Raw genomic sequence first — 25934 nt, 5'->3', positions numbered from 1 at the left:
TAGGTAAAAACACAAATAGGCCAGTTATAGCGCCACCTTGAGGCTGATTTGTTCACGGATAGTTCCCGGAAATCACATGATATGTTCTAATCTGGATTTAAGGCATTGAGGCAGGATGGAGTATGAAAATTCTGAAAGACCTGTTTCGTTTAATGGTTATAGAGAGACTGTACCAATGTCTGTACACAAATCTGTAGATGTATGTACTGTCAAAAAATGTGTTTTGCAATAGTCGGCCTCCTGATGGCGCTATAATAGGCCCATGTGGAAAATGAGGTTCAGCTCTGGCATCCAGGGAGAGTGTGTGCAGACTTTGGCTGCGAGCAAGCAAACGGTGCCAGAGATTAGCTGTCCACAGACGGACACACGGACACACGTACGGTCAAAAACATAGTCTCTGCCACACCTTTGGCTTGGTGGAAACAATAAGAGTGCCTAAGGCAGTATAGGGAGTCATAAGGCAGCATAAGCCATCATGGAGTCGGTATAATAAGGCAGTAGGAAGTCACTTATAAAAGAGCAAAGGCAGTAGTACAAGAAATCTATGGAAAATACAGGATCAACCTCAAACTAATAAAAAAAAAAAAACTCAGCTGATTTTGTATCTTCAATATATCCTGAATAACAGAAAAAAAAGTTTCCTGGAATTGTCTGAGGGAAATGTTTAGAATTGGACTCATTGGCACACATGTGATGAAGTAGCTATGGCCACATATAGCCCAATGAGTGTTTTTTGTAATGCTTGGAATGGATTCAGCATCATGTAAACCCTCTAGTTTGACATGTCATATGCTACTTAAAGCAACAGGAAATCTAGAAAATATTTGCCGGATGTCTATGGTGGCCATACTGTACAGGCCATTTTCTAAACTCTCCCCTCAGACAATTCCAGGCATCTTTTTGAGTGGTGCAACCACTCCTACAACCAGCAATGTCCGTGTTCACCTATGTGGCCATGAGCACGAGTATATGACTTATTAGTACCAGTAGGGGGCACCAGAAACAGAGAGAGGGATAGTGCTGCTAATGAAAGAGAGAGAGAGAGAGAGAGAGGTGCGGAGTCAAATTGAGGTCAAATTACATTATTACTGTACTACAGCAGGGAGTAAATGATAAGGGAGAAAAGCCAGTAAGACGCCCTGAGGGCGAGAAGCGACCTCACCCTTTAGGCATCCGTCTGAATGACGGCAGATGGCAGATTACTGGGCAAGCGCTGGCGCTTTGGTATGGGGGGGTCAGTTCAACATACGGAATGAATTATGTACTGGCCATATGTGGAGCGTGTCTTGAGTGTACAGGATTATGATATGGAATATATGGAATGTCAGAACAGGAAGGACAGGTGGAGATCATATATGGAGGTGTGACAAAATGCACAATTTTATAGTTCACTCTGCGACCTTTGGTCACAATAAACTCATCAAAGACATCATTTTATTCATACCGGGTGTGATGTTTCCTTCCTTTACACTGAATTCATCAATTCAACTGTGCTTCAGTTGTGTCTTTTGCTTAATGTTTTATGTTGCTTTGTTGAAATGTGCTATACAAAATAAATACACTATAGTCTTGCCCTGTTTATTGGCTATATGTCTGCAGAGTGACAGTCATACTTCGAAGTTTAAATGCAGGCAGGCTTTAACCCATTCTGGGCGGGCACCCATTTTGGTGTTAGCATCATGTTATGCTTTAGCTATTGAAAAATAGCAGATCTACAAGCTCATAGCGCGCCACCGAGTGGCGCGCTACGAGCTTGTAGGTCTGCTATTTTTGAAAAATCGAAGAACGACTGACATTTTTTAGAATCTGATCTCAGGTCAGAATGGGTTATAATCAGACCAGTGTGTGTCCAGTGGAAACCTCGTATGAATCTGATCTCAGGTCAGAATGGGTTAAGTTTCTGGAGCAGACAGGGGTTATTGGTCCAGTCAGCTGATAGTGAGGTCCTGCCGGCGCAGCGGCGCTGTTTGGAAAAGATCAGGCCTGGATTTCCTCATTAGAACATTCACCTCCAGTTGCATGACAGACCCTAATGCAACGCTGCTGCTGTGTGCAGTGTGGGCCAGAGGGGAGGGGATCAATGTAGGTGCAAGACCCAGATGCTCACGCACGCACGCACGCACGTTATGTATTTTTTCTACTCTCCCTACAGGGCAAGTACTCCAATCTACTTGCTCAATGAACAGTGAACTAATATTCATTATACCCTATGGCTGAAAAAATAATAATCGGAGACATATTTTTGCTTGCTCGCTAAGAATCCGATAATAATGATGATCCCTCGCGTTCATATTTTTCAACGAGAGGCAGGTGAGAAGTCATAAACAAAGAGCTTAGTATATCTATTAGATCAAAACCACGGAGAGCGGCCGGAGATACGAGGCATAGCTAGAAAAAGATAGAAAATGTACATTTTTAGATGTATTTTTATATCAAAAGTTAATAAAAAGCCAATTTTAATTACTTCCTTTGAACGAAAATGTGCTGCGTGATGACGTGTACAGGCTCACATGCATATAAATGAATTTTGATTCCATTCATCCCATTGATGCAATTCCTCCAAACACAGCTGCTTTTGATTACAGAACTACTCCGGTTTTAATCTCATTGAAGATGACATCCAGACAGTGTATTACTCAATTAAAACTTAATCAGCATGATAAAATATGTATCTGGAAACGATTGGTTCAGAAACACCATGCAGCCTATGTTGTTTCAGGCTGAAACTCCCAAATTAACCATTTCACCCTGTCTTTAAGAAACCTGCGTATACATTCAGTCATACTGGGTATACCTTTTTTTGTGTAGTTATGTTCCTAGTGTGGCTGCTCTAATTGTTGCTACCTGTCTTTTCTCACCTACCCTGATTGCTAACTTGAGTTTTGTTGCAACTGTGTTTAGTTTAGACAGTTTTTGGTTTAGACTAGTCAATGGTTAGACCCGTCATTAGTCCTACAACTACAACCTATCTCAAACCCTAAACCTAACCTCCCACGGGGCAGAACACCTAAACCTAACCTTAACCCATGTCTAACCAATGACTATAGTCTAAACTAAGTATGCACCCCTATAGTCATTGTCTATTTAAGCCGTAGCTTCTGGGACCTCACCTGACACACGATGACAGTACCAATGACATTAATGACTTTTTAGACACTCCTGTACAGTATTACCCATGTCTCACGCTGGTTTCTATATGGTTTTTTATGCTTGATGTATTCTGTTTTTTGATTAGTGACGGAGATTCGGATTCCAAGCTAATAGAAACTACAGGCTTTCTCTCCTGGAAAGAAGTGTACGCGCTGTATCTTTCACACAACCCGATCGAATGAAATGTAGAGAACATGCGCATGAGGCAATTCAACTGTATACTGAAACTGAATCCACGCACGCACGCACAAATGCCAGCACACACACACACGAATGCCAGCACACACTGACATAAACACACGCACATGCAAATCTATCTCGCACACCTCTATTTTTCACGCACACGCGCACAAATGTGTGTGCACACACACACACACACATACACACACGCACACATGCACACAGAGAGAGTGCCACCTACGTTGCAGTCTACATGCCAAACCACACATGTGAAAGGGCCTATGAGAAGGACAGGGCGCTCACTGTATGCGGGGCCCCTGTGCGGGGCCTCCACCCTCAGCCCTGTGCTGGTGACAGAGGGGGACCCTGTGTCTGGGGCCAAATGTTATCTTTAGACTTCAGGTGCCAGGCAAGCAGGGGTTAACCATCCATACAGAATACGTTATTATTCAGTGGCAGACAAAGTACTCAACCCCAGTACAGTACACGAGTCAAAGTAAAGATACATGGGGGGTCACAAATTATTGAGGGGCGCTATAGCTCCTCCTATGCACAGTTTTGTGTGTTTGTATGAATCATAGTGATGATTTGATTGGCTGATCAAAGTACATATTGAGGATAAAAAGTGAGGGCAAAAAAGTGAAAATGACAATATTGTGGCATATATCTACTGTACATATTCACCAACTTAATTTATTTAAGTTAAGAAATAAAAAAGGCAATACAGACAGTTATTATAATAATTTATTGTCATCTCGTCTTTCCACTAAATATTAGTAAAGCATTGTTAGTGGTAAAAAAAAGAAATGACCCAAATTGATCAATACAACAAAAGAGGACATGAATGCCACAGAAGTGACCAAGGAAAACGCAGAGAGAACAGAAGCAGGCGGAAACCGATGATCCGGACGACCCCTGATGGGATTTAGCCAAAAAGAGAAGACGATCGCTACCGACAGCGAAGGAAACCATGCGAGGCACTGACCTGCTCATCAGGTGCAGTAGGGGTTCAGTGTGTTGCTCAAGGACACTTTGATACCAACCCAGTAGTGTAGACTTAAGGTTCGGAAGCAGCCTGCAGCCACTCTGCCACCCTCACTTCTCTTTCTTGTCTCCTCTCTCTCTCTCTCTCTCATATACCATGGATGTGTGTGGCATCACGCTCCAGCAGGCGGGCACACTGGCATCCTCACATGGTCCTAATCTGCCATCTCGGATGCCAGGTGCAGCCATGGCATCCACGTTCCTCTCTGGTGCTCCCATCCGCTGTATGTATCACCTCTTCACTTCCTATAACCTCCTCCTCTTCACTTCCATTTGCCCTCAAAAGCGTCACAATGGAAATGAGCTCTCAAGCTTGTTTGTGTTATATCCATTGACAGATATGTACACATACATGTATCATTCCATCCATCAATCCATCCATCCATCCATCCATCAATTCATCCATCCAAACATTCTTCAGTTCTCGCAAACTATTTCTAAAATTCAAATACACTTATGCTTGTGGGAACATTTGGTGCACATGCACGCACACGCATGCACGCACACACGCACATGCACGCACACATACACACACACACACACACACACACACACACACCACACAGAATTCGGGGGTCAGACGAGGTGAGGTTTTGAGGTAACTAGAGCTTTTTAATTTTGTGCCCCAGTGGATAAGCGGGTGGACTCACACAGGTCTGAGAGCCGCCTGACAGGATGCAGGGTTTCAGGTGGATTTATATGGATTCTGCTGCTGCATGCATGAAGGAATCCAGCTTTGTGTGAGCATTTCCCTTCATTGCTGCTCTGCCAATGTTTTGGGTTTTATTCAAATATGGGCCAATATTAGGGATGCACCGAAAAGGAAATTCTTGGCCGAAACCGAATACCGAATATAGGAAACAGGAAAATCATATTATATATAGTTTTTCCTACCGTTGCTACTCATGGCCGTACCTTAAAGCTACCTGATTTATGGCAAAAGAAATGGTTATGGCAAAACTTAACTTAAATAATAAGTACTATTATGGGTCCATAAAACATGTATTCACTATTCAGCTCTTTTGAATGCATTCATTGCATACACTATATTTTCTGCCTATTGGGGCCGAAACCGAATAGGCCGAAAATGTATTTTTAGCCATTTTCTGCCGAATCTTTTCTGCTGCCGAATATTCGGTGCATCACTACAAATGTTTGATCAAACTATATACCCACTCAAAAAAATGTAATAAATGAAAAGATCCCTGGTCCCTTCTTTTTTTTTAAAAGAAGGAAAAAGAATCAATGTAAAAAATGATGGGGGGATCGATTGGGTAGTGACCCACCAGTACCAGCAAGTACAGTGCAGTTTCTGAGTATTTTTAAATTAACATGGGCAGATAATAGTCATGTAAGGATTCCTCATTAATTCCTTTCCTTGGGTTTTTTGTGTTATTATGAATGAATGAATGAATGTATAAATATATTAATTGATTATTGGACATTGAATGCATGTGTAGCATTACGCGGAAGTGGTGATTGAACCCGGGGCTCCCACTCGCCAGACCAACGCGCAACCTGTCGTGGCAATATGGCTGAGCCCGATTGGCAGGCCTGTTGTGGCCTGGGTCTTGGCGGGTGCTACAATCAGTCTTTGAAGCACGTCCTCGCGCTTCTCACTTCACACCGCGGACCGCCACACACGATATCCCTCATGTCCCTCACGCAAGGATATCACGCTTCACGTCCTGCCGACTACACCATATTGTAGCATTACGCAGAAGTGGGGATTGAACCCGGGGCTCGCCAGACCAACGCGCAACCTGTCGTGCCAATATGGCTGAGCCCGATTGGCAGGGCTGTCGCGGGATGGGTCTTGGCGGGTGCTACACATGTAAATAGCCCACAAAAGACTATGATATTCTACTGTAATTAATAACAATAGAAATGTGTTGTAATGATGTTGTAGTAGTTGTGACTTATGCTCCAATGCAGGCACTGTATGGCAGAAGATTCAGTATTCTGCCATACAGTATTCACTTCAGTATGTCCAAACATGGCCCTCCTTCGTAAAACACCTCTGACGTGTACTGTACCTTACTGGTGACCTATTGTAAGTCTCCTTGGATAAAGCTCTTTGTAAGATAAAAGGATGACCTCTGTTCGTCCCTCATCTACACAGTTTCCCTGCCGCGCTGCGTATCACGCAATGTTAACACACCAGCACACAGCGATGGCAGGAAACCACACAGGGTCAATTTCCTCTCACTGCGTGTACCGCTAGCATGCAGACCAGGGCTGACAAATATTACAAGAAAGATAGACGGATAAATATTGTGAAAATATGTGTCAATGCAATGTGACTACAGTATAAGACAAAATCCAGCTACTGATGAACCAACACACAATCAAGGTTTCATTTGTAAAAGGGAGAGGGAAAGGCATATCTTATCCCCTATAATCAAATTATTAATTATTACAAAATAAATGACCGGGAGGGGTGGGGGATATCAAAATAAGAGGTGTGGAATTATTCCCCATCCCCCCAGCAAATCCCAAACCTGTAAAAGGCATGTAGAACAACAGAGGCATGAATGCAATGTGAAGTACTGAAATTCAACACACTGCGCCAACAACTGTAATCATTTAGCTCACATGCTCCCCGGCACTTTGCAATGTCTGTGCTTTTCCCTCCAACGAACACAACAAAAGCCTGAAGCAGCGACTTCGGCGCTGAGTGGATTATTACTGAGCTTGGCGGTTTTGCAGCCAAACAGGCCGGCCAAAACACTAACGAACGTTCTCTCTTTCTTTGAGTTTGCACAGGCACGGCACGGATTTCAACCCACAACCTCAGCCGTATGGAGCGTATTAGCAAGCTTACAGGTAGAGCGGCTCGTTTCCTTTTCAGGAGACGTTCTCATTCCTCTCTTCGTTGTTCATTTCCTTCCCTTTTCTGCCAGCACGTCCGTCTGGGGAATTTTGAACAGGCAACCTCAGCATGGCAAGGAGGCGCGTTATTAAGCTTGTTGAAGCTAATTGCACCAGACTGGGATGTCCTGCCTGGATACGTTCACTCATCATCGCCGCGTGCATGGCTCTCATTTCCTGTCCCATGTCAAATCAACGGCAGCTCTTCCATTCATAAATCCTTGTTCATGTTTAGGGAGAAGCACCAGGGGGAGTTGAACTAGCAACATCAGCATTGCAAGAGTCCACTAACTGGACCAGACTGGGCTGCCATGTTGGGTTCAAGATGGAGTTCATGCCATCAAGATATTTAATAACTCCCAACTATAATCTCCCCTATATCTGGTAATATAACACATCCACGCACGTGCCGGCAATATGTACCTTAAAATGTATCCAATAATAATAATAATATTAATTAAAATATCACTCAAATATATATTTTTAACTACACTGAAAATGTATCATTGTAAGATCTTGATGTGGTGTAGACTATATATATAAGTATAATGTCTTTAATCATTAATATTAATTTAAAAACTATATAACTGTGTTAAAAAAGACTAGCCTGGGTGTTATGGGGGTCCCCAGCAGGGCCAAATGCAGATCAATTTGGAGGCCGTTGACATGAAAATGTTTTAGAGCACTGTACTAAAGTACAGTTTTGAGGAACAATACTTGTTTACTTGTTACTTTACTTGTTTATTTTATTGTATTTTATTTAGAAAATCTGTTTAAATGTCTACTCCACTACCCATCAGAGACAAATATTGTACTTCTTACTCCACAAAATATATTTGACAGCTTTAGTTAAGTTTCTTTAGATTACTATTCCTAAACATTACATTGACCAGTTTAGCCCTTTTAATATTTTGGCTATTTGAAAGAAGCCAATCTACTAACACAAGGTGTCGCACCATTACTTTGGTACTGGAAGTATAATTTTGATGGCAATACTTTTACTCAAGTAAAACTTTGTAAACAGGCATTTTACCTAATGGAGGATGTTTATATTGTGATATTGTTACTTTGAGTAGGCTACAAATCTGCAGTCCACTGTTGGACAGCACTCAACACAGTTAATATACTCTGGCAGGAAAGCACATTCATTCATTCTTCTGTTTTCATTCATGTTTTCTTTTTTAAACCAACACTGTGGGGATTTGGCCGCCTCTGTGTTGCATGTAAGATTTCTATTTTCATAGGTTTTTGCAGCTAAATGGCTGTTTTTTTTATTCAGAATTGCAGAAATTGCATCTCCCTCTCGTCCTCCTGGGTGTCAGGTGGAATTAATCACACAACCACATTGTTGGCTCCTGTGTTTTCCTTCACTTTTTATTTTTACTTTTTTAACACAGGACAGATGTCTCAGTGGCCTTGTGGTAAAAGTGTCCACCCTGAGATTGGGAGTTCGGGGTTCAATCCTGCAGTCTGATTAGGAAAGCTTAATTTAGGAAGATTCAGTTCATCCCGATTGGAGCCAGATTTTACAAATGGTCTCTTAAGTGGGCACCGGCATCAGACAGCAGATCTTGCGAACGGGACCGAGAAAGGCAGATAATGAAGTCGATTTTTCTCCTGATTTGTCTCTTGAAAAAAAACCCGGTCTCACTCAAAACACGGTGAAATTGTACGGATTGGCATTTCCGTAATTCGTACATACATAGAACACCTGTGATGCGACAGAAGTGGAAAGTATATGAGTACATTTACTAAAGTACTGTCACAGTACTGACTGACAGAGTTCAGGGCAGGCCATGGGTATTTGGCCACATAAGAGGCCATTTGATAGACTTTAGACTTTGTACTTGAAAGTAAACGAAATAAATCTTACCGTAATGGAGCTAGTTTGATCTGCATCCCGGTAGTTTGTAGACGATGGATGGATGGGGGGGCTCAGGACTCAAGCCAAAACGGTCATATATCATCGCCGTCTCATTAACGGACTGTGGGGGAGGTATTTACGAGCCAAATGCAACAGTGCCATGTTATTCAATGTAAGATAAGGTTGTGAGGATGACGCCACATTAAAGGAAAAGAAAATGTGGTGGCGGATGCCTTATCTAGGCCCTGTGCAATTAATCCTGTTCATGATCTGTTTTGCATAATGTCCTAACCTTTTTCTTAAAAGCTCCAAGGTACCAGTTGCTGAGAGAGGGTGTGGCTTAGGCATGAGGCAGATGTGAACTGGGGGCGTTGTTCTCAGTAGGGTTCATACTACTTGCTTATACATTTAAAGTATTTACACATTTTCTAATTGATTTATTGATATTACACATTTTGGGCCAGGGTTCCCTTTGGGACCCTGTTTTTAAGGGGGGGGGGGGGGGGGTGACGGCCCCTGTACCTATAAGGAAGGCACATGCCTGGCGAGCTCTTAATGGTATGACCAGTGTGTGGAAATCCAACCTCCCGCGACACATCAAGATCAGTTTCTTCTCTGCTACCGTGGAGTCCGTCCTCCTCTATGGCTGTGAATGCTGGACACAGGTAAGCCCTGGATACATTCCTGTCTTACCTGCTGTCCTAATAAATATTGGTACTCTGGCTATTGGTGTGTGCGGCCACCTTCTTGTTTATTCAAGATCTCCTCTACACTTACACAAGCCCTACAGAAATCCCTGGACGGGTGCTACACCAGAATGTTACGTGTGGTACTTAACATCAACCAGGATGAGCACATCACCAACAAGCGTCTGTACGGGGCATTACCAAGTGTAACAGAGAAGATAGCAGTAAGGAGGATGAGACTAGCTGGCCACTGCCACCTTCTGACATCAAGAACTCCCGGCCAAAAAGCTTGTACTGTGGGAACCAACACACGGACATCGATCGAGAGGACGTCCCACACCTACCTACGTGGACGTACTAAAGAAAGATACTGGTGCGGAAAGCACAAAGGAGCTGGCCAGATGTATGGAGAACCGAGATGACTGGAGACGCCGATGGAGGGCTCGTCTGAGGACGACGTAGAGAGAATGTGTATGCTGTTCTGTGTCAGGCATGCTTAATCCAATCCCTTTGCAGTGCTGGATTGGGAGGGCGGAGCTGGCAATCTGCTGAAGGGGAGACACCTGGCCAGTGTCCTCCCCAAACACTATAAGAGACCTGCTGTGTTAAATGTTCTGGTTTCTCCATTCCTCCTCAGGCAGACTGCAGGAGACACATTAGGGCATCCTTGTTTTTGGTTGCATTTTGTTAATTGGGCAGTTGTTCCCTGCCAGCTTTATTTGGAACGTAAAAATGAATTCTTTGATCATATATTTTATTAATTGTTAAATATAACATACTTTTTTCTGCTTTAAACTCCGTCTTTGTTAAGGCCCCTGAGCCAGCCTTAACTCATATCATTGGATATGTGGCATTACATGGAATACACCATTATTTCTCAATGCCAGGTCCAAGCACCACCAGGGGTTCAGATGAATCCTTGATGGTGTCTGAAACTCTGATATGTGTGCCAAATGCCAATGGAACCAAATGGACCCAGGGTCCAAGTGGTTCCATTTGTACACTCTCAGAGTTAAATGCACATTACACACTGCAAAGATCTGTCAAGCTTTGTATCTGATGTTGAAGCCAGCTCAACTTATTTATACAGAAGAGGTATGAAGAGGTGTCATACACCTCTCATACTTCTCTAATCTTTCCCTGTGAAGAAAGACAAGTCAAAGGAAAACTGGAGTATTGCCTGCGCAGGTGGTTTGCATTGGTGTACAGGACATTTGGTCACTTTACATTACATTTTTAGGCAAGAAGCAACAATCTCCACCTATGTACTAAAAAGGAGTGCCAATTGACCGTAGTCTGCTGTGCATAGCTGTGGATTTGAGAGGGGTGTAGGCCTACTATATTGCGCCATGGAAACAGGAGATATTTTGGGTGCTGGGCTGTGCAAGGCTTTGCAAGGCCATAAGGTGCGGTGCGGTGTTAAGGCTGATGTGGAATTAGTTACTTTCCACCCCTACAAATCAACTTGCACTAGTTCTGTGTTAAACTTCTCTTTTTCTCCGCAAAGTCTTGTGTGTGTGTGTGTGTGTGTGTGTGTGTGTGTCGTACATGTCAGACCATGTGTGTGCGTACATGTCAGACCATATGTTGGTTTTGAGGTGTTGTTTTCATGCCAAGTTTTTCCACACTTTTATTGAATTATTATTTTTCTATGTTTTAGTCAGATTGCAGCGTGGGTGTGGAGGTCGTATCCAAGACACTCTGTGTGTGTGTGTGTGTGTGTGTGTGTGTGTGTGTGTGTGTGTGTGTGTGTGTGTGTGTGTGTGTGTGTGTGCACGCGTGCGCACGCCAGGTGTGGTGGCTTGGAGGCGAGGAGACAGATGAACAGGTGGCTCCTCGTGCAGACGTACTGGAAGAGGGAAGGTTCAGAAACGAGTGGAGAAATAGTTTGCCTGTTTCTCGTCTCTATACTTTCTGTAAAGTACGGTTATCTCGTACAGTACGTCGACCTCGGTGTGTGTGAGTTGTAAGCCTGCTTGATATCATCTTGCCCAACAGTGTAGAGCGCCACCAGGTTTTGAGGGGGCGTGCAGATTACCCACAATGCAACTCAACGCATACTGCAAAATGTGAAGTGTCAATTTAAAGTCAAACTTTTGTTTCCCAAATACATTGTGACTTCACAACAACCACCAATTATTTTTTATTATATTATTATATTGCTTCATAACAATGATCACAACATATTAGCATTCTGTAATGACTTATAATGTCATGGCCTCAGGTATAAACAAACAATTACTTTTTTATTTTGGCCAGGATCATTGTGTATTAGAATTCTCATAGTTATGATGGCATATTATAATGTTTTAGTGCATTCCCTATTCTAATGCAGTGTGATTCTAAGTCACTAAAAATAGTAACTTTCTATGCTTAATTACCTAACAAAAACACAATACGTGATTATTAAATCAGCCGGCCCATGATTTAATTCACCTGTGCGATTCCCATAGCTCATGTTCCTCCACAAGCAGCTGATACTCACCCATGGAGACACTGTTGGGCCGCTACAACTCTTTTCTGAATCTAATTCAAAATGAGGTGCATTACAAATGTTCCCGTTTTATATCTGCAGACATTTGAGGTGAGAAATAATCAATGTGTTATTGCGACCAAAGGTCGCTGATAAATATGAAACCTTGCGTTTTTGTCACGTCACTCAACAATTCCTGCATGTCACTCTATCATGTCACCTAACACATCCCCATCGCTCACCCCAGGCAAGCCCCCAGGTCATTGTGACATCAGCCCACTGGTCACCCCAGGCAAGCCCCCAGGTCATTGTGACATCAGCCCCCTGGTCACCCCAGGCAAGCCCCCAGGTCATTGTGACATCAGCCCCCTGGTCACCCCAGGTAAGCCCCCAGGTCATTGTGACATCAGCCCCCTGGTCACCCCAGGTAAGCCCCCAGGTCATTGTGACATCAGCCCCCTGGTCACCCCAGGTGACCGATCCGAACTTAACCGGGATGCAGACATTTCTAACCCAACGATATCCGGTTTGTAAAGCCAGATATCAATCACTGAGGACATTTGGGTTGTAAGGCCAAATATCCTGTCTCGCCCTCTCGCCCCCAGGCGGCTTACTGGTATAAGCTATTGCAGAGAAGAAAATGTATGTTACACAGTATTGTAATGTTACAGGATATGCATAAATATATAAAGTTATTAGTTCTAGTTCCACCTATCTCTTTCTCTTTGCTCTTTCTAGCTCTCCGCTCTCTTCACATGGAAAACCACAAAGACATGGAGCGGAAAGGAAGGAAAGAAAAGATAAATGCACCCTCTGCTTTAGATCTGTAAATGTGATAAAGCTTGATTCCGATTCTGCCCTTAAAGACGACTAAAATGAATGTCACAGAGTGTTACTTCAACAACTCAGCACTGGACTGTGTTGTTATCCTATTAGCTTCCTGCTGCAGCCAAAACTCCGCTTCTGTTTTCCTCCCGTGTGTCATCACCCCCCCTCCCGTCCCCCTCCCGTCCGCCGTGTTGTGTCACCTCTCCGTGCAGCCATGTTTTCCACCAGTCAGGCCGTCCCCTGTGGTCACCAGCGGCGGTGACTCAGTGTATTCACGCCTCTGCTCCTCTACAAACAAACATGACCGTGTTTTGGTGAAGGGGGTGAGGGGGTGGCCCCGCCTGGGGGTATACATAACTGTGCCGATAGCCCCGCACCACGGCCTGTTACACATCCCCCCCACCCACCCACACACACACACACGAAACGCCTCTGTTTCTGTTTGCGTTAGAAGCGTTGATCTCGAACAAACACGCCACGGCTCGTTTAAATAAACCCGACCAGGGAAACGCTTAAGTTGTTTTGACTTTACCGAGCAAAACGAACACGCGTGCGTAGGTGCATGCGTACGAGAGATGTTTGTTTGTGCGAGTGGAAGAGAGAGAGAGAGAGAGAGAGTGAGTGAGGCAGAGAGAGAGAGAGATGTCACCATGTAAACGAGTGACCGCGTTCAGCTATAGCACATCTTATATTACAATTGAGAGGATGCTCACATTTTGTGTTCACAATCGGGTGGTCAAGTCATAGACCGTGGCGTACGCAGAGTATGCAGAAGTGATGTTTACGCCTGTGCTGTGCTCTGAAGTCACTCACTTTACCTCTGCGTTTTCAAACCAGCATTTTCCGTTTCTGAAATCCGCCATTAATAACTCTGTCCGACTAATAAAGTCTGTGTCTGATTCTCCTCAGAAGCGTTAATATTGTAACCAGGACACAGCACAACATCAGAAATGATCCCAGAACGTCCGGGTTCTGTTCAATCACCAGCCTAGATTCAGAGAAAATGGGTTTTTAAAGGGCACAGAAACAGGAAGTGGACGGCTGTGTTTCCTTCTTCCGATTGGCTATGGCTGATCACCTGCACGTCGATGTAGTGCAAGGCATGTTGGGTTACAGGTGCATGATGGGAAGCCGAGTTTATTTTTTTAACGCATGGCGCTAGATGTGAGCGAGTGTGTGGACCTCTAGTATTCTACATTTCCACAAAGCATATCATAACCAATCAGAGTGGACACATACAGTAGGACCAGATAGGCTACATAGGAAACAAGACCGCAAAGACCTTTTTGGTGTAATAGTTTTAGGTGTTTGATTGTTTTAGTGTTTGTTTGTACTCGTGCTATTTTTCATTTCTGTAAGGTATTCAATCAATCAATCAATCAATCAATCAATCAATCAATCAACCAACCAAAGCTTAACAGCCAACCGACCAGTGTGGATCAGAGAGAACATTATTTGTGCTGTGTTGTAATCATGTGTAATATTTGTAGCTCTAAAGTCAGGCCCCATGGGTTCCACTTCCACTCGTCACACCAGGGGCCATGTGTAGCCCCCAGGGGCCCCAAGGGACCACAGGCGCTCCGTTTCTCCAATCCGTACCAAACTGGGCACAAATACTGGCCATAACTCAGTGACCATATTGCTCTGACCAGTGGAATATAGGACTAGTTGTGAAAGCCTGGAAATGGTGTGTGTGTGTGTGTGTGTGTGTGTGTGTGTGTGTGTGTGTGTGTGTGTGTGTGTGTGTGTGTTTGCGCGCGTGTGTGTGCGTGCGTGCGCGCGTCATCTAAACTTTTGATATTATGCATGCAGATACAGCATACACACTTTTAGATCATAAAGGAATGAAAATACATGTCGTCTCTCTCTCTCTCTCTCTCTCTCTCTCTCTCTCTCTCTGTGCGTGCGTGCCGTGCGTGGGTGCATGGGTGCGTGCAGTGTTGTTAGAAACCAGACCACTGGAACAGATCAGAAGCCATGAGTTTGACAGCCACTGTTGCAACACCCCTAGCTGTCTCCCCTCCCCCTCGCTAAAGTGAGACTTTCTGGACTGTTGTCTCCCCCTATTGACCATGTGGTGTAACTGTAGTTAGACCCAATCTGTCAATGTTTTAACGAGACAAAAACAATGTAGACGTGATGGAGAAATGAACGGCAAATAAAATAAATTAAAATAATAGCTATTAGCAAGAACAAAAATTTTGTCATGGATCATCTGTTGCACTTTAAGCTCTCTGACATTTAAAAAAGGGAAAAAAAATGTAGATAGATAGATAGATAGATAGATAGATAGATAGATAGATAGATAGTTTATTAATACCACTGCATGGGATAATTCATTTCAATTGCATTACATGAGAAACACAGAAATACAGAAAAATGAAGAAAAATATTGCATGGTACAATTTATCACTGGATTCTTCGAAATGTACCCTTACGTAGGAAAAGGTCTATATTAATAGAACAGTGTGTGTGTGTGTGTGTGTGTGTGTGTGTGTGTGTGTGTGTGTGTGTGTGTGTGTGTGTGTGTGTGTGTGTGTGTGTGTGTGTGTGTGTGTGTGTGTGTGTGTGTGTGTGTGTGTGTGTGTGTGTGTGTGTGTGTGTGTGTGTGTGTGTGTGTGTGTGTGTGTGTGTGTGTGTGTGTGTGTGTGTGTGTGTGTGTGCTGCCCAGAGGGGAAAAACGGGGATCATGTTCCTTCATTTTGACGTCACGGCTCTCACCGCCAATAGAATGTTGGCTTTCCCTCTTTATAAAAGCATGTCTGCAGCAAACTCTTCTCCATTCAAAGCAATTCGTGCTGCGTTCTGGAGGATTGTTTCTACTCTGGGAAGCCTCGCCACACAGCCTCACAGGACCACTTTATTCCCCCCCGTTGCAGACTTCTGCAGAGAGACAGAGAAAACGAGAGAGTTCTCTATCGACGGCTGTATACGTTTCAACCGAGGAGGTGAAGGCGGGGGTGTTTCTACAGGACTAGTTTTATGCATAAAGACGTTCCACTTTCCAAAGAGGAACTGCTTTTACGCGCGGAAGGAGCTGGTGGTGCAACGGCGACGTGCATTTTACGCATTTTTACGCACGTTGAAAGACTCTGGCTCAAAAGTTTCCCTGGAGATAGAAAATTGTTCTTATTCCAAGCAGAAACGGCTTTTACGCGCAGAGCTGGAGCAAAAACAGACGTGCTTGTTGTTTTACGCATTTTACGCAGTTGAAAAAGACTGATCCGAGTTTTCCTGGCGAGTGTAACACAGCTTTTATCAACGAGCAGGAGGCTTGTCCCTCTGGACAGATAAAGCAACACCATCTCATCAAGTTTTCCAAATCTGTGAAAACCCCCCCAAAACGCTTCTTTTATGAATCTCTTGGATCCGTTCCTGAGCATGACGGAGGAACCAGACATCAAGGGTCTCCCCGACACCCCTCCGAGCCCCGGCATGTCCGACGAAGAGTCCCCTTCCTCCCCGTCCCTGTCCCCGTGCCCGGCGTCCCCGGGCTCGGACGCGGAGAACACCCGGCCGTCGGAGAACCACGTCGGCGGCGGCGCGGCTGCTCTGCTGCTCGGCGGCTTCAAGAAGGACCCGGGTTCCTCGTCCGCCGAGGACGACGCCAAGTTCCCCGTCTGCATCCGCGAGGCCGTGTCCCAGGTGAGACCTGACGTTCAATGTGTTATTATTATTATTATTATATTTCATCCGCGAGGCCGTGTCCCAGGTGAGACCTGAGGTTCAATGTGTTATGATTATTATTATATTTCATCCGCGAGGCCGTGTCCCAGGTGAGACCTGACGTTCAATGTGTTATGATTATTATTATATTTCATCCGCGAGGCCGTGTCCCAGGTGAGACCTGAGGTTCAATGTGTTATGATTATGATTATTATTATATTTCATCCGCGAGGCCGTGTCCCAGGTGAGACCTGCGGTTCAATGTGTTATGATTATTATTATTATTATTATATTTCAAGGACCTCTGTAACTATCAGACGCCTGAGGGTCCCTGGACACGAGAAAACTACTAGGATAGATTTGATTAAAAAGTATGAATAATTATATGAATCTAAATCTGCAAAGTATAAACTACTAACTATAAAAACGGTCAAATTGATAAACAGTGCATTTTGCCTCTGAGATGTGGTTGAGAAGTTTAAAATTATCGAGGTAAAAGTACTCAACTAAAGTAGAAGTGCAGTACTTGAGTAAATAATACTGAGTTCCTTTACTTCATGGTTTGTCCCAGGTGCTGAAGGGCTACGACTGGACGCTGGTGCCCATGCCGGTGCGCGTGCACGGCTCCGGGAAGAGCAAGGCGCACGTCAAGCGTCCCATGAACGCCTTCATGGTGTGGGCTCAGGCGGCGCGCAGGAGGCTGGCGGACCAGTACCCCCACCTGCACAACGCAGAGCTCAGCAAGACCCTGGGCAAACTGTGGAGGTGAGGAATTCGGTACCACACTGCATGGCTATACTATTACTGAATGTTCTGGGCAAACTGTAGGGGTAAGGCAGGTATACCACACTGCATGGCTATACTGAATGTCCTTTTACCAAGACCCTGGGCAAACTGTAGGGGTAAGGAAGGCATACCACACTGCATGGCTATACTGAATGTTCTTTTACCAAGACCCTGGGCAAACTGTAGGGGTAAGGAAGGTATGCCACACTGCATGGCATTGGCTACTGAGTGTTGTTTTACCACTTAGACCCTACATGGTTTACCGGAGTCCCTCAGGGCTCTCTACTTGGGTCTTTGGTTATATATTTTTATGTATCTTCACTGAAAATAGTAATTTTCAAGGTTGAAATGCGTCACAACTTATGTTGTGAGCTTGGTGATCTACTATTTTCCGCGACAATAAGGATGCTGCAGGTGTCAGTGGTTAACTCTTAGTGTACAAAATGTAACGAAATTGAAATATTTAACTGAGTGTTCAACCCTCTCTCTCTCTCTCTCTATCCCCCTCCCCATGTTTCTCTCTGACACGCACACGCACTTGCGCTCATCACACACACATTGCGCACACAGAAAAAGTTGCTCATGAGTGTTGAATTCTCTCAAGTTGAACATGAGAGAATTCCACATTTCAGCTCCTGTTTGCTGTTTTCCTTATTATTTGTATTTGTATCCTTTGTTTCTTTTTGCACGTAATAAGTTGTGCTTTTCATTCATTGCATGAAACGTGTATTATTTGCTGACTCTGTACATTTCCACTGTCTGTCACTGTAACTGCCAAGAATGCATTGATTGATTGACGGCTGTTGTACTGGAGGATTAGGCTATTAATCTGCTGACAAGGCTGAAACTCGAGGCAGGAATTGCAGTGACCATGCTGTGAATTTAGAGAGTCTGTAACTACACCTCCTGAAAGCTGAGAAAGGAAGCTGTCACGTGTTTGTCATTCCGTTCGCGGAAATATATTTTAAAATATTGTCATTCCGTTAAAACATATTTTTAAACTTCCATTTCTACTTAGCAGCTATGCCTTTTTGACAAATGTGATTTATAGTAGGACAAATATATGCATTTGCCATGACGAAAGGGAAGTGTGGGGTATCGGCGGAACATCAGCTTTACTCAGGTGGGATTGTTTCCAGCACTTCCTTTGCACAGACTGTACGACGGAAGCATTTGACTCAACAGTCTGGCTCGAGTCCCCCCCCAAAAAAATAAATAAATAAACACAATTGTGTGAAGTGAGGGGCGCACTTGGCTGATCGTCCTATGGTCTAAAAAGTACATTTCCTCCTTGTGCTTTAGTGGTGTTGCTGACAGTCTGACACCATCATCATCGTCTCTACTACCGTTGTAGTAGAGATGTTCCTGTCTTGTAGAGTCTACGAGACATGAATGCATTGTGTTAATACATGAAACGAAATGACTTACGAGTTGTATTCATACCGACCATATATGACATCTCACATTTAGTGCACTAAACAAACAGTCCATAAATGCTTTTTTTTTGTTAAAGGTGCTCTAAACAAAGTTTAAAATTCAAAATGAAAAGTCCATAGACCTGGACTTGGCTAGCGGCCCTAAAACATCTGACTCACTGTTGTACTACCACTCCATCCAGGCTCCTGAACGAGGGCGAGAAGCGTCCATTTGTGGAGGAGGCGGAGCGGCTGCGTGTGCAGCACAAGAAGGACCACCCCGACTACAAGTACCAGCCCCGCCGCCGCAAGAGCCTCAAGGGCGGCCAGGGCGAGGCGGAGGAGGACGGTGAAACAGTCACGCACGTCAGCATCTCCCCCAGCGCCATCTTCAAGGCCCTGCAGCGCACCGACTCCCCCACCTCCAGCATGAGTGACGTGCACTCACCGGGAGAGCACACAGGTGCGTGCATGTGTTTGCGTGTGCTTGCGTGTGTGTGTGTGTGTGTGTGTGTTTGATTGAGTGGGGGAGAGGCAGAATGGGGGGTAGGCTACAATAGTGAGTCAGACAGAGATTTGGGGGGAGAGAGAGAGATGTTAAGAAACAATATATTGCAGTTTTTTCCAGTCCAAATATTCACTTCAAACAATCATCATAATACAGTATATGAATAATATGCTCTTAATACGGTGTGACAGCTGGTGCCTCCCCATCTGTCATTGTATCTCCTCTTCGCCCTCATATCAATATTTTATCTTCCCTTGCATACTTTACGTGGAATTTACATGGGGAATAGACATAATGATTATTGGTAAGAGAAATGGGGTAAAATAATTGGCTAAGAAAATGAACATGAAAGTAACCCAATCTTACTCCATATCTACCACCTCTCTCTCTCTCTCTCTCTCTATCGATCGTTCAGGCTCCCATGGACCCCCTACCCCTCCCGCCACCCCCAAGGCCGAGGCAGCGTGCTCCATGAAGCTGGACCTGAAGCGCGAGGGCATCGGGGCATGCGGAGGGGGCGGAGTCACCCTTATCCGCTCACCGGCCGAGGCCGGCTGCCCCTCGTCCTCCTCTTCCTCCCTCTGCGTCGGCGGCATGGCACCTCGCCAGCTCAACATCGACTTTGGCGACGTCGACATCGGGGAGCTGAGCTCCGACGTCATCTCGCACATCGAGACCTTCGACGTCAACGAGTTCGACCAGTACCTGCCGCCCAACGGGCCACACCCACTGGCGTACACCGCTAGCTACAGCATCAGCATGGTGTCGGGTGGCAACACGCTCAGCCCACAGGTACGGTTGGGTATTGAAATGTGGCCACTTGCATTCGGTCAATTGATAGTAAAGGATGTCTGCCTCAGTTAACTCTTAAAAAATGAAGATATTTTGTTAGACAGGGCATGAGAACTGGGATCAATACGCAGAATCGAAATGAATAAACTCCTAACGATGTAACCCATCCCTGCCGGCAGGCTTGGATCCCCAAGAGCCAGAACCAGCAGCACACCCTGACCACCCTGGGCGGAGGCTCTGGGTCGGAGGCGGGCCAGAGGACCCACATCAAGACGGAGCAGCTGAGTCCCAGTCGCTACGGCGAGCAGCCGCAAGCGTCCTCGCCGCAGCATGCGCCCTATGGCTCCGCCTCCTTCAACCTCCACTCCTCCCACTACAGTCCCTCCTCCGCTCCATCCTCCTCCTCAAGCTCCTCCTCCTCCTCCTCGTCTACGTACGCGCCCTCCATCGCCATCTCCAGGCCGCAGTACGAGTACTCCGACCACCAGGGCGGCGCCGGCGGCTCCGCCAACGCCTCCTACTATGGCCAGGGCGCGGGGTTGGGGCTGTACTCCACGTCGTTCGGCTACATGGGGAGCCCCGCCTCCCAGAGGCCCATGTACACGCCCATCGCCGACACCACGGGCATACCGTCCGTCCCGCCGCCACAGAGCGCCCACAGCCCGCCGCAGCACTGGGAGCAGGCTCCTGTCTACACCCAGCTCACCAGGCCGTGAGGGACACGCGCGCTACAGCCTGACTGATGATGGCTCATTTTTGGGTCCTAGAACAGCGATTGCTGATGTTCTGTCAAAAAGTACAAACTCTTTTTTTCTTTCGTTACATGTTTTCTTTTCACACCTGGCCCGTATTGTTATTTGTTAGATAATTTGGAACACTGACGACAGGTGAAAGTAAAACATTTTATAATTGTTGTTCCATTCAGTTGCTTCCATACGTTTCAACAAACAAAACCAAAAATTACAACCACCCTTACTTTGGGGTCCCGTTAGTCCGACATACGAGGCCGGTTAAGACTCACCCATGGCTTCCGTGTGTGGTTAGGGTTAGAGTTTGGGTTAGTAATGTTGGATTATTGGGACATCAGACTAACGTTACGCAGACCCTTACTTTGTGATCCAAATTATATATATATATATATTAAAAAAATAGGGCCCAGGTTTTGTCTTTATTTCTTTTTCTTCTTCATAATTGTGTTAAAGTCATATTGGGTAACATTATTTTTTGTAGTCTTTTTGGCAATACCTCTGGTAGCTCTGTTGCCATTAGGGCATTTGTATATACGTTAGTACTGCTCAAAAAGTAATGCTGCAGGGTCCTAGCGCCCGAGGATATTTAGGAATGCAAAAGTCATCAGAAATGGTATTTATTAACTCCAAGCATTGTTTTTTAATAGTGTCTAGATTTTTTGTAGAAATTGTTATTGTGGAAATGTTTCACAGTAAGACGTAAAAGCCGGAGCTAGTTGTGCATATGTAATGCACCGTAATCCAGCTGCGCAACTAAGTATAAATCAGGCTGGAAAATGCAAGCACACAAGTGCGTACGTGCAATATGCACACTTATCCATGCAAACATCCCAAGGGAGGTCTGATCCCTGAATCAGACACTTGAATTCAAAACAGAAGAACAAGAACAGGAATGGGAAGTCAGACTCATGATTGGCTCACGCCGTGCCTTATTAAGTGTTATGACAGAAACATAATCTATTTTTAGAAACATAAGTGAAGTCGTTACAAATGTTAAAAGAATCCTCTGTGAGGACTTATTGATTGTTTTGATATTGGTAGTTGATATTGCATTAGGTACCATTCTTTTTGCTGTTATCTTTTTTTTTGTTGCTGTTTTTCATTCATAATCCAGGGTTTGGGAGTGGGCGTTTGGGTTTATTAGTTATTTGTACTTGTGAATATTGTGTGTGTGTGTGTGTGTGTGTGTGTGTGTGTGTGTGTGTGGGCCGGGGGAGGGGGGGGTTGGGGGGCTTTATAATTACACCGGTTTAAGCCTTTCTCAGTCAGAAATTCTCTGGTGGAATTTTGTATAAGGCGAGATTCTCAAATGTTGTTTCTGTGTTTATGTTTGCTTCCATTTCCTAAAAAAGTTAACATTTTGGACATGCAGGTTTCCACCCGACAGTAACAAATTTGGCAACACCATGCCATTTGAGGTGCATGATTTCTATTCATGCTGTTCAATTTGTGTCTCCAGTTTTTTTTCCTCCCATTTGATGTCGGTGTTGGCGGTTTGTCCAGTTCTCACATGTTCTAAAGAGAAGTTATGTTATAATTATTATTATAATGCTGTTCAGTAGAATCGAGAAGTGTGGGATATTGTGTGTGTGTGTGTGTGTGTGTGTGTGTGTGTGTGTGTGTGTGTGTGTGTGTGTGTGCGTGCGACTGTGCGCGTGCGTGCGTGTGTATTTGTCTCTGTGTACTTGCGTATGCGTGCGTGTGGTTCCTCACTTTGACCACAGCAGACATTCTTACTGCTTGATGGCATGTGTCTGACAGCAACAGGAAGTCACCTTTGAACCCTGGGGGGGTTGACTCCTGCTGGCTGTCTTTTCCACCCCACACCCTCCCCCCGCCCCCGTTCTATAGATATAGCCCATTATGGGATATATCTTAACCCTTATCCATAAACTTATTTGCCATTTTTTACTATTTAAAAAAACCTTTTAAAATAGTTCAAATAGCTGATCTACAAGCTCACAGCGTGTAGATGTAGATCGGCTAGTTGAACTATATTTTAAAATTATTTTCAAAATAGTAAAAAATGGCAAATGAGTTTAGGGATAAGGGATAAGGGTGGCGCAAGATGGGGCCTAATGTGTCTCCATCACTTTAACCTTTAATTTATTTATTAGCTCTGTTCATTTCATGTCTAAAGTGATTATTTTGCCTACTTATTCTTATAACTAATAAATTGTATTTATATTATTTGTATTCCTATTGAATTTGTGTTGTCTTTTGTGGAGGCTCATCTTGCTGCCTGGATTATTTCTTTTTTAAGTCTCAACTATAATGGCTGAAACTGGGGAAGAAAGAAAAGTACGTTTGGTGAGAGAGAGGAGAGGATAACTCATACAGTATTTAGGATAAACGTGAAATTGGAAATGATGAAACTAAAATCACAAGCAGACAAAATTGGACTTGGAACACTATAAAATCGAACCTGTCAATTGTCTTGGTAGGGCCCTCGCTCCTGATTGGATAGACTTGGCACCCCGACTTGAAATGTATAGTTTCTGTTCATTGACGAGCTGGAGAGACAGAGGGGCCCCTGTTGCTGAGCAACACTATAGCGTGGTAATGAGAACTATCATGAATATAGAGATGGAGGACTGGGATGGACTTTAGAAAAAGCCATAACATAAACTATAATCACAATCAGACACAATATTGAAATGTTGGCCAATTGAATTGGAGTGCATTGTCAAAATTGACTGATACTGTTGAAATGTTGGCCAATTATTTAACTATTAGCCTACCAACTGACGATACCGATGTTGCAATACAAGTTCAGTAGGGTTTATGAATCATAGTCATTCAGTTGTGAAAACAGACACTTGGAAAAGAGTAGGCTATAGGTTATTTATTTATTATTGATTGAATACTTTTTAAATGGCTTTGGGTGGCTGAGGGAAGTAGGGGTGCTGGAGGGGCTGAAGCACCCCCTCCCCCCAGGGGGGAAAATAAAAAAAGGAAAATAAATAAATATATATGAATAATAACAATGTCACGTTATTTATATAAATAAAAAGTGGAATGGTTGGAGGATAACATAACTTGTATTCTTAAACTACACTTAGGTGTGATTTTATTTATTTGTTTATTTTTGTTATATGTCGTGTGTGTGAATTGTTGTTGTCAACATGGCTCAGAAGAGAATGAGTGATTTCTTTGGTGTGCCCAAGGCCAAATCAAGTCTAGTTCATGAACCCTTCATGAGCACCAGCTGCAGTGTTCAGCAGCAGCAGCAGGGGAGGAGTGCTAAAGTTGAAGAGGACATTGTCGTGGAGTTGTCGTCGTCGTCGGACAATAATAATAACGACAACAACAGCAGCAGCAGTGTTCAGCAGGGGACAACTCGGACTAGTGCCACTGTCTGCTACTACCGTTGACCGTGGACGTTGTCGTCGGAGGAGGAGGTGGACAAAAATAACAACAAACAACAAACAAACAAACAACAAACTCGAGTCTACCTGCACGCCCGTACAGCCTGACCTGACATGACGGCAGTAACGGCACACCGAACAGAACAAACAGCCTTTTCGGCACCTGCAGCCATGAGCCAGGCGACTACCACCCCAATACCCCCTCACGTACACAATGACATTCTGGAATCTGGACACGTAACACACGTTGGATAAAGGCCTACAGTAAATGCCATGATGAGGGAATTAACCACCCCGGAGCGCAAGAGCACATTTGGGGTTTAAGGTAAAGCATTTACTATTTAACTATATTATTTCTCTAATAGTCACTATTACAGTGATAAATAATTACTATGGCCGCCGTGCCAACTGAACTGCTGAATGCTGTTGCAATTTAATGTTAGATATTAGATTCTGAGGGAGGGATCTATGATGAACAGGGCCGGATTAACACCTCTGAGAGCCCCTGGGCACTGAAGCTCGAAGGGCCCCCCCCTTCAAATCATAATATGCACAAATGTTGCTATTTTGGGGCGGTTTTATGCTGTTCTATTGGCCTATTTCCGGTCTCCTAACCAGAGTGACAGCCAATCTAGCCAACCTGGTGCCCAAGGGCCCCTGGGCACGTGCCCATTTGGTAGATCCGGCCCTGATGATGAATGATGACCATACAACACCCGGGTCGCCGAGCCCAAGCACGCTGTTGTATAATAGGCCTATAATTTATGTTTTGTTTTGATATCGGTGCCTTGCCAATGTCATGTGTAGCCTAAATAGGCCTATGTCTTTTTATCATGCGTTTTGTCAGTTTGTTCATATAACTTGCTTGCGTGTGGAGAGGGAAAGTAAAAGCCACTTTTCCGTGTGAAGTACTTCCCGCGGGCCCCTAGGGCCGCCCTGGGGCCAAGCCCCTAGAGCCGCCCTGGGGCCAAGCCCCTAGAGCCGCCCTGGGGCCAAGCCCCTAGGGCCGCCCTGGGGCCAAGCCCCTAGGGCCGCCCTGGGGCCAAGCCCCTAGAGCCGCCCTGGGGCCAAGCCCCTAGAGCCGCCCTGGGGCCAAGCCCCTAGGGCCTAAGCTTGTTTTCATTGTGGTCCTCTGTATAATATCGCCTATCGGAATCGGTCAGAAGCGGTATAGGCAGATATGACCCTAGAGTCTCGGAGATCAGATATCAGTCATAATTTCATAATCGTGCACCCCTACTTATGATGTTACAAAACACAGTAACTGGAATTCTGGATGCAGATGCAATGCATTCTTACCTGATTTATTAGGCCTACCAATGCAAATATACAATAAAAGTAAGCTTCGCTGAAACCACTATTTGAATCTGCAGCCCACAGAAGGCTTTTTCAGCTTCACATTCCATATAGATATAACCTACTCCCCCCCCCCCCCCCCCTTAAAGTGGATATAATATTCTGATATTGGTCCGATACCGATATTGCATTATAATATGCGCATTATGCAACCAGTTATAATATAATACGTACTGTGTATTTGGAAAATAGTTGAGG

General features: G+C 44.6%; 2 protein-coding genes across 2 annotated transcripts in view; one reads left to right on the top strand and one right to left on the bottom strand.

Annotated features, from left to right (window-relative positions):
• Positions 1–22175, top strand: part of LOC308331893 (transcription factor Sox-9-B-like) — a 32705-nt gene extending 10530 nt beyond the window's left edge. Inside the window, exons 2-6 of the mRNA XM_080787424.1 lie at positions 15768–16741; positions 17334–17527; positions 19167–19426; positions 19887–20263; positions 20443–22175. Of these exons, the coding sequence (XP_080643550.1) occupies positions 16451–16741; positions 17334–17527; positions 19167–19426; positions 19887–20263; positions 20443–20979 (1659 nt within the window). The 5' untranslated portion in view covers positions 15768–16450 and the 3' untranslated portion in view covers positions 20980–22175. The remainder of the gene's footprint in view (positions 1–15767; positions 16742–17333; positions 17528–19166; positions 19427–19886; positions 20264–20442) is intronic.
• Positions 1–25934, bottom strand: part of chrac1 (chromatin accessibility complex subunit 1) — a 269061-nt gene that overhangs the window by 165056 nt on the left and 78071 nt on the right. The gene's annotated exons all lie outside the window — the stretch shown is intronic.

Source organism: Protomyctophum bolini (genome assembly GCF_963924005.1).
Source record: "Protomyctophum bolini genome assembly, chromosome: 17".
NCBI classification, from domain to species: domain Eukaryota; kingdom Metazoa; phylum Chordata; class Actinopteri; order Myctophiformes; family Myctophidae; genus Protomyctophum; species Protomyctophum bolini.
Note: the sequence above shows the minus strand (reverse complement) of the source record. Positions and strands in the feature narration are given on the sequence as shown.